At 45.5% G+C, this 9,352-nt stretch overlaps 2 protein-coding genes across 2 annotated transcripts; both read left to right on the forward strand.

Annotated features, from left to right (window-relative positions):
- The first annotated feature begins 241 nt into the window (after window positions 1-241).
- Window positions 242-683, forward strand: LOC121599108 (cytochrome c oxidase assembly factor 3, mitochondrial). Its single transcript, XM_041926634.1, has one exon. The coding sequence runs from the start codon at window positions 399-401 to the stop codon at window positions 681-683; it is 285 nt and encodes a 94-aa protein (XP_041782568.1). The 5' UTR covers window positions 242-398.
- Window positions 684-839: 156 nt separating this feature from the next.
- Window positions 840-1,963, forward strand: LOC121599107 (dimethyladenosine transferase 1, mitochondrial). The gene is given in 2 exon segments (XM_041926633.1): window positions 840-1,206; window positions 1,209-1,963. Coding segments are annotated over 2 exon segments (1,059 nt in total). The 3' UTR covers window positions 1,901-1,963.
- Window positions 1,964-9,352: the final 7,389 nt, after the last annotated feature.

Here is a 9,352-nt window from a genome sequence, read left to right on the forward strand (position 1 = left end):
GTTTGTTTGAATTCCACGATTGTTTTGCTGTCTTCGTACGGTCGCGTGGATGACGTCTGTATGATTTTGTATGATTATACATTTTGAAACATTCTTTGAACAAAAACAAAAACAATTCCTTTTCTAACGATTCAATGTACAAAAAAACATGCAAATTCGTATTTTTACATAGCATTTTTGCAATCAAAAAGACTAAATTCTTTGTTATATCATCATCGCCAATTTGACAGCTACTCTTCCATGCTTGCCCAACACGCTAGACAGCCAGACCTTCGCATACACACTCGCACACAAACTCCGTTCAATGTGCCAGCCAGCAGAAGGATTGTGATTTTTCGTTGTGAAATAACAAACACTCCCTGCAGTGCAGCAGCAGCTTACCGCCCCAGCCACAGAAAATGTCCGCCAGCGAGGGTCCGTCGAAGGTTGAGTTCAAAATCGAGGAATCGGGCCGCAAGCTGAAAAAGGCGGAGGTCGACTTTATGCGCCTGATCGAGCAGCAGAACCTGCAGCGTGTCCAGAAGTTGCAGCGCCAGCGACGCAATAACAAACTGACCGGCATCGCGCTCGGCGGCACCGTGCTCGGCATCTACCTCTACTCGATGCTGTCGGTGAAGCAGGAGAAATTCCTGGACGATTTCGAGGAACCGGTCAAGCTAGAGGTGGAAAACAAGGCGCTGTAAGAGCGGGGTAAGTGTGGATGTTTACATCACGGAAGAACGAACCAAACCGCTTACGTCAGTGTTTTTCCTCTTTCTCAGAAACCCACTTTATTACATATACTTTCGTTCGCGTTACTAGTTTGTAAGAGCCTCCGCAGTAGAACACGCACACACAAGATGTCCGCTTCGACGAAAATATCGAAAGCCCTAACCTCAACCGGCATCCGGCTGCCACCGTTGCCCACCATCCGCGATCTGGTCAAGCTGTACCAGCTGCGTGCCATCAAGCAGCTGTCCCAGAACTTCCTGATGGACGAGCGGCTCACCGACAAGATCGTGCGGGCCGCCGGTAACATACGCGACCATTACGTGCTCGAGGTTGGTCCGGGACCGGGCGGCATCACCCGCTCCATCATCCGGCAGAACCCCCGGCATCTGGTGGTGGTGGAGAAGGACCGTCGCTTCATGCCCACGATGGAGATGCTGGCCGAGGTGGCGCAACCGTTCATGCGCATGGATATCGTGCAGGGCGACATACTGGACTACCGGTGGAGGATGCTTTTCCCGACTGCACACCGCACGACTGGATGGACAGGAAGCGGGCACCGGTACATCTGATCGGCAATCTGCCCTTTGCCATCTCGACGCGGCTGCTCATTAACTGGCTGCGTGATATGAGTCTGCGGACGGGCGCTTGGTCGTACGGACGGGCCAGCCTTACGCTGACGTTTCAGAAGGAGGTCGCCGAGCGGATCGTCGCCCCGATACTGTCCGATCAGCGCTGCCGTCTGTCGGTGATGAATCAAATCTGGAGCACGCCGGAGCTACGCTTCATGATCTCGGGCCGTGCGTTCGTGCCGAAGCCGGAGGTGGACGTCGGCGTCGTGACGATTGTACCGCTTCAAACGCCCCTCACGCAGGTCCACTTCGACACGGTGGAAAAGGTGGTTAGGCATATATTTTCCATGCGGCAAAAGTATTGCCGTCGCGGTGTCGCCAACCTCTACCCGCCGGCAGTGCGCGAAGAGCTGACGGAGCAGACGTTCAAGCGGGCAGATGTGGATCCGCTGGCACGATCGTTTCAGCTTTCCGTTGCGGAGTGTTTGCGCATTGTCGAGGCGTACGATGGGTTGGTGCGGGAGCGTCCAGAAATTGCCGCGTACGATTATCGAGCGCCAAAGGTTAAGGGTGCTGCCGTTGAGGGTGATGGGCAGGGGGAGAGTGAAACGGACCGATGATGAACCGATGGTGCTGTGGGACATTGTTTGTGAATAGTAATAAAAATGCTTAGTTATCACGAAGAAGATAGTGTAAGAATGCGTTCGCTAATGATGACCAAAAGGCATATTAGCAAATCTTTAATAGCTTAAGATTGACAGTAAAAGCTGAGCAAGGGATTTCAGCGTAAAAACTACGTCCATCAAATGCTTCATTTTTTTAAAATTCCAACAGTTTAAGTAATCCATAGCAACAAGACGTTTTTATCCAACCGGCGCCTTTCAGTGTGAATAATCACCATCACACATTACAATTTGCACAACGATGTGAGTGACTGTTCCGGCCAACCGTCAACAAAAGTGCACTGAAAATCATATTGATATGAATTGGCGTGCCATTTTTTTTGTCCTTTTCCTACCAAAAACCTCTCCGAAAAAAAGGCTTAAGGAGGGAAAAAGGCCGTGCACGTTGCTAAGCGCAGGCTTTCGGGCGGGAACTCGGCACACGTGAACAACCACATCACACTGCCGCGAGATATGCTGCTGGGCACCGATTTGTCAGAATTTGCGTATCGTGTATATTAACATAAATCGATGCTCGTTTGTTTTGCATGTGGCGCGTTATGATTTAGTGGCTGTCGTGGAGCGCGATAACGAGGAACGCGGCACTGATTTGCAATGCAATGTGAATCCCGGATGTCATGGGTGTGATAAGACGGAAGTGTGGTTCAAGCTGTGGAAAGTTTTGAGTTGGCAACACTTATTTCCACTGCTTGGAATCGCTAGGGGAACGGTTAATTAAATTCAAAACTGTTGCCTTTTGTTCTTTGTTTGCTCGTAACTTTTAAGGGGTCAAGTGTATTTCTTTCCACTAAAATTTAATCAGTTTGATACAAGCGTCCAAGCCGTAAGGTGACGATAGTTGTTTAGCGTTTTGTTCAATTTTCTTTATTTTTACTTTTCCAAATCGGTCTGCTCTCAAAATGGGCGCCAAACAGAATGGTCGTTCACGCCACGGAATTCTGACAGCTCTTGATGACAGCTCGTACTCTGCGTACGAGCCACGCGAACTGCACAGTGGGCTGCTACAGTACTCCCCTTCCAGACTAGGATACGTACTGTTGAAGATGGGTAGGAAACACCACTCTTCGGCCTGAACGAGTGGTTCTAGTCGGTGGTAACTCAGAAGAACTGGTAGGTGGAGCAGGAACACTTGCAGAAGATTCTTGTAGGATGTGGGCTGGTTTGAGGCGGTCTATTGATATAGATACTGTACGACCTTTCACGTTGACCTTGAAGATTTTTTCTGTTCGATCCATAACCTCATAAGGCCCTTCGTACGGTGGTGAAAGTGTTGGTCGTATGGAATCATTGCGAATAAAGACGAATTTACATGATTTTAGTTCGGTGGGAATAAAAATATTCCGAGAACCATGCCATGAGGTTTGTCTGGGGCGTAATGATCGCATGGCATTTCGTAAATTAGCTACAAACTCAGCTTCATTTGTTGTTTCGCCAATATCGTTGAAAAATTCGGAGGGAATACGAAGTGTGGTACCATAAACCATCTCAGCTGGTGATGCTTTAATATCTTCTTTGTATGTTGTTCTTAAGCCAAGTAGTATCACTGCGAGATTTTCACACCAGTGTTCATTATCGTGGCAGAGAAGAGCTGCTTTAAATGTTCTATGGAATCTTTCGATGATTCCATTGCTTTGAGGATGGTATGCAGTTGTACGCAGGTGAGTTGAACCTAACAGGCGGTTTAATTCCAAGAAGAGTGATGACTCAAATTGTCTACCTTGATCAGAAGTAATATATTTCGGTACACCAAAACGCGCAATCCATCCCGAAACTAGAGCATCAGCTATTGTAGAAGCAGTCATGTCCGGAATAGGTAAAGCCTCTGGCCATCGAGTAAATCTATCGATTATAGTCAAGCAGTACCTATTTCCTCTGCTGATTGGAAAAGGACCAACTATGTCGATGTTAATATGGGAAAATCGATCGTCTGGAGAAGGGTATTGGGATAATGGTGATTGAGTATGCCTTGATATTTTTGAACGTTGGCATTGTATACAACTTCTCGCAAAGGCAATGCTATCTTTTCGAATATTTGGCCAAACGAATCTTTCGGTCATCAATTTGGCTGTGCTTCGTGTCCCAGGATGCGATAAATTATGTACCGCTCGCAGCGCAATATTTCGAAATGATGGTGTGACATACGGCCGAATACGATTAGTAGAGCAATCACAATATAATTGTGTGTTACTGCCTGGAATCTCAATTAATTTTAATTGCAGCGACGATTCAGTTGTACCTTGCAATATCTTGCGGAGTTCCTCGTCATTTTTTTGATCATTTGTGTGGCGTATGTCAGTAGTTATTTGGCCTATGAAATCTAGTTGACGGGCTTGCCGATCAGAAGCTTTGTCGAGTTTTTGGCGAAATGCATATATAATGGGTTTATGATCAGTGTAAATATGACAGCTGCGCCCTTCCAGCATATACTTAAAGTGACGCACTGCCAAATATATTGCTGATAATTCTCGATCGTAAGTACTATACCGCAGCTGCGCTTTATCAAATTTTTTGGAAAAGAATCCCAGGGGTTGAACGTTTCCCTCCACAATTTGATGTAATACAGCACCAGCGGCAATGTCTGAGGCATCAACCCAAAGAGAAAGCTCAGCAGATTTAGCAGGATGAGATAATAAGGTGGCTTGTGCGAGTTGTTGTTTACATTGATCGAAAGCTGCAAGAGTGTTGTCAGTCCAGGACAAAGGAGAGCAGTCGTTTCGTTTATTTCCCGGGATCATGTTCAATAATGGAATTTGAGCTTCAATGGCATGAGGAATGAACCTTCGATAAAAATTGATTATTGCCAGGAATCGTTTAAGTTCCTTTACTGTCGACGGAAGGTTAAAGTTTTGGATGGCTAGTACACGATCAGGTAATGGGCGAATTCCTTCAGCAGATACAGCGTGACCCAAAAAATTGAGCTTATCGCGACCAAATTCACATTTAGCTACATTAATGGTCAGATTGTGATCATTTAGTCTCTCAAACAACTGTCTCAGATGTTGTTTATGTTCATCGAGAGAATTGGACGCTACAAAAAGGTCGTCGACATAAGGGAACACAAACTCTAAGCCACGCACAACTTCATGTATCAATCGCTGAAAGGTTTGAGCCGCGTTGCGCAAACCGAACGTCATGAATAAAAATTCGTACATTCCGAACGGCGTCGTAATAGCTGTTTTCGGAATATCATCCGGATGTATAGGAACTTGATGAAATGCTTTTTGTAGATCAATTTTAGAAAATATGCATTTACCTTGTAACATTGATGTAAAATCCTGGAGATACGGCAACGGATATCGGTCCGGAACAGTTTGAGCATTAAGAGCACGATAGTCTCCACATGGTCGCCATGTTCCATCTGCTTTCTTGACCATGTGGAGAGGGCTAGCCCAATTGCTGCTTGATGGACGACATATTCCCAATTTCATCAAAAGTTCGAATTCGTTACGGGCTGCTTCGAATTTTTCTGGTGAAAGTCTTCGAGGTCTAGCATATACAGGCTGGCCAGTCGTTTCAATTCTATGCATAACAGAAGACTTAGTTGTTGTACCCATAGGGGCGAGGTGTGTTATTTGTGGAAATTCAGTTAGTAAATCTACAAATGGCGACGCCGCGGAAAAAGTTTTCACCGAAATGTCAATATCTCTGGTAAGAAAACCACGTGACTCTAAATTGGTAGTGTTGTCTATGAGGCGGCCACGTTTTAAGTCAATAAGAAGATCAAACTTCCGTAAAAAATCTGCTCCGATGATACCCGTTGAGACATCAGCAATGAGAAACGACCACACAAATTCACGACGGAGGCCGAGGTTTACTTTCAGTAACACTTCACCGTATACTTCAATAGCAGTTCCATTAGCGGCGAACAATTGGATAGACGAAGGCTTTACTCTGGCTGATTTTAATCCTTTTGGAACGACGGAAACATCCGCTCCAGTATCGATAAGAAATTGCATATTAGTAGAACAATCTGCAATTTTCAGTCGACAGATTGTGGCTGCCGAGGAAAGTTCGCCATTTTCCTCCACAGCATCAGCAGAGTGGCGTCATTGCTGGCTGGAAGAAGGCCAATTACCTACAGAGCAAGGTGCGCGACATACTCTAGCATTACTTCCGTAAGTACGATGATACCAGCATGGCCCATTTGATGTGTCTCTAGCGCGATCAGCATCCGTACTACGTGCGCGAGAACGGGATCGACCTTGGGGGTTATTAGGATGGATCTTGTCAAATCGTTTCGATAATGCGTCGATTGCCAATTTAAGATCCTGAATCTGTTGATCACTCGATGTTACATTGAGAGCAGTTGTAGTTGTTTCCTGACCGATAGAGCTAATATTTCGTAAGCTCATAGATTCGACAATAGCATCAGCTATAGTCGTCTTGTCAGCGGCATCACCACGCGAAGCAATTACTGCTGCTTGGGCATGAGCAGGAAGTCGAGCTGCCCATAAGTCTAGCAGCAAGGTGTCCCCTAGAGAATCGCCGGCAACTCGCTTCATCTCGTTAAAAAGATGGCTAGGCTTTAAATCTCCAAGGGGCATTTCAGACAACACACGATGCAAACGCCGCTGCTGGCTGTCAGCGAAATGTTCCGTCAACTTTGATTTGATATATGGGTATTTTCCACTAGTTGGAGTATTCTCGACAATTGTGCGAAGTTCACCAAGTTTCTGCGGGGGAACCTGGGCCATGACGATATTGTACCGTTGAGAGTCATGTTGGGCGGTGATTCCAGATGCAGCAAACCAAAACTCGAGGGACATAAAATATGCGTCAATGTTGGTGTCGGCCATAACTGGTGGGTTAAGACGCGGGGTAGCAATTGCTGCAACAGCCGCGGATGATGATGATGATGATGCTACACTTTCACCAGCATAAACATGCTGAGCACACGGTACAGTTGCGTTCTCGTTCTCCATTGTTTGAATTCGTTCGTAATTGTGAAAAATATTGACGGATCACGTCGGGGTCACCACTTTAGCGTTTTGTTCAATTTTCTTTATTTTTACTTTTCCAAATCGGTCTGCTCTCAAATGGGCGCCAAACAGAATGGTCGTTCACGCCACGGAATTCTGACAGCTCTTGATGACAGCTCGTACTCTGCGTACGAGCCACGCGAACTGCACAGTGGGCTGCTACAGTTGTAACCAACTTCCGGAAACTATCAACCTAAGTACGAAGCGTACGAAGCTAACGGCTAATAAGGGCCGATTTAAATGAGACAGTTGGGATAAGTGCATGAAAGAATGGGTAGACGTGCGGGAACGAACTCTTGGAAAACAATTTACACTTTCAACACTTTCACCACTTTCAGAGCGCGTACAATCCACTTCCCGGTACGACAGCATGGCTGGCCGTTACAAAAAGCCTTGTGAGCTTCTCCCGTTCAAGCGGGACACATTTCTCCCCCTTCGAGCTTAACTAAAAGCAGCTTTATTCATTTGCACACTCGGAAAGGATGGCTTTAGCTTGGAAAGGTCCTTTGCCAAGGATGATGCTCAAGCTGCTGGGGCCGGATCGGTGGAAGATGGTCCAGCTTGCAGTGACTGTGTAATGGCCTTTTTCTGTCATGTTGTGGGGCGAAAGATTTATACGTTAGTGCAAGTGTGTTTTTGTCCCGGGACGTTGAGTCTCGCTCCTACAAACGTTTCTCCTCGCATTTGAATCTCACATGCAAACGGGCCACGTTTTATCTATTTTCGTCCCACACACACGCACGCCTTGATGTACACTCCGACGCTAATGAATCTGGTGCAACTAATAACGTAAGTAAACAGGGCATAACCACAGATACGCAGCAAAATCTAATCAAAACCACCCATCATCATAGCGCACCAGCCCATAAATGTGCTCTTCGCAGGCAAACTTTGCATGTTAGCTCCGTAAATAAAATGTATCTTTTTGTTTCGATGTGTGTACCACTTAACGAGACTGAGACTGAGCTGAGTTGGAACATTTGTGCGAAATTTAATAGTTCTCGTAGCTACGAACTACATTAGCAAGGTTTCCTGCTTCACCTTTAGCAAGCCATTGCTGCCCAGCAAAGGCCGCTGTTGAGTTGTTGCTGAGGGCTGAATATTTCAACAACATTTGAAATCGAATCGAGTTCTTGTTCCGGCGGTGCTAGAGTGAATCCCACTGGTACTGGGATAGGCCATACATTGAGCAGATTCGTCTGGCCGTTCGGTGCGTTTGAATGCAAAAAGGAGGCCAAGGATCGTACGATTGTGTCCTATCAAGTGGCGCTTTTCTCATTATTTATATATCCGGATCCTTTCTTTGTGTCGATTACCATGTCAAAATACCGCTCCTCTTATCGTATTGATTGATTTATACAACTATCAACCAATTAATCAATGTGCAGAAGAGATGGAAAATGGGTTTGGATGCTCGTTAAGAGGATACTTCATTGATGGGATGAATTATAACCGCATTTTGAGCGTTCCCAGAAATATTTCCATGAGATATCGATGTAATCATTCAATCACAAACTTTCACAGCTCATTTATTAATTAACGATATTAACCTGCATTTATGAAAATCCGCCAATCATTCAACGTTCAGATTAACCAGCCCCCTTTCCAGCATGTCATCTTCAATTAGTGCACCTTCAGCGAATGGACACACAGTCCAATGTTATATTAATTTCAAACCTGTTTCGAACAGATTTCCTACGCACTACGTCATCATTATTATCAACTGGATGGGGAGGAAAGCCTCCCACCGTTGCTAAATGAGCCTCACATTAATCCTTCCCGGCCCGGTTTGACCAACGCACGACGGCAAAACCACCACCACACTGTCAATAGTGGTATTGTTTGCTGGTAAGATTAACACCTTCCCCGGTTCCGTGTGGCGATATCCGTTAGGCCTTCGCCTAATGACCGCGCCGAGACGTGACGTGAAAGTTCGGCACATGGTGTACGCGTTTGGTTGCCGAAGGCCCCGTTAAATGGCGGTAGAATCATGGTGAGGTACGAGGATAGGGAAAGCAAGGATTATCTTTTGGCTAGGTGATTAATGTTGTCTTATTAATTTTTGCTCATCCCGTTCGCAAACATCTTCCACTATATGGGTGAATATGCGATTTAAGGTAATGTAAAGTGGCTAGTGCGAGCAATCATTTCAATTGCAACGGTTTTAAGGCATTGAAACTATTGATACGATGTGACATATGTTTGTTTTGCATACCTTTAGGCGACACAGTTGAGGCGAAAGCTTTTACTTCATACTAGCTGCAACAAGGTTTTCAAACTAGTTTCAAGGCAAGGTTTTCAAGGCAAGTGATTGATGTTAACTGCTTGTACATGAGTTGTTATAAAAGCGGTTTTTTGTAGATTAACAATGAATCATTTATTCCAATTACATACATTCAGGCGTTTGATA

This window comes from Anopheles merus, chromosome 3L, assembly GCF_017562075.2.
Source record: "Anopheles merus strain MAF chromosome 3L, AmerM5.1, whole genome shotgun sequence".
Lineage (NCBI taxonomy): Eukaryota > Metazoa > Arthropoda > Insecta > Diptera > Culicidae > Anopheles > Anopheles merus.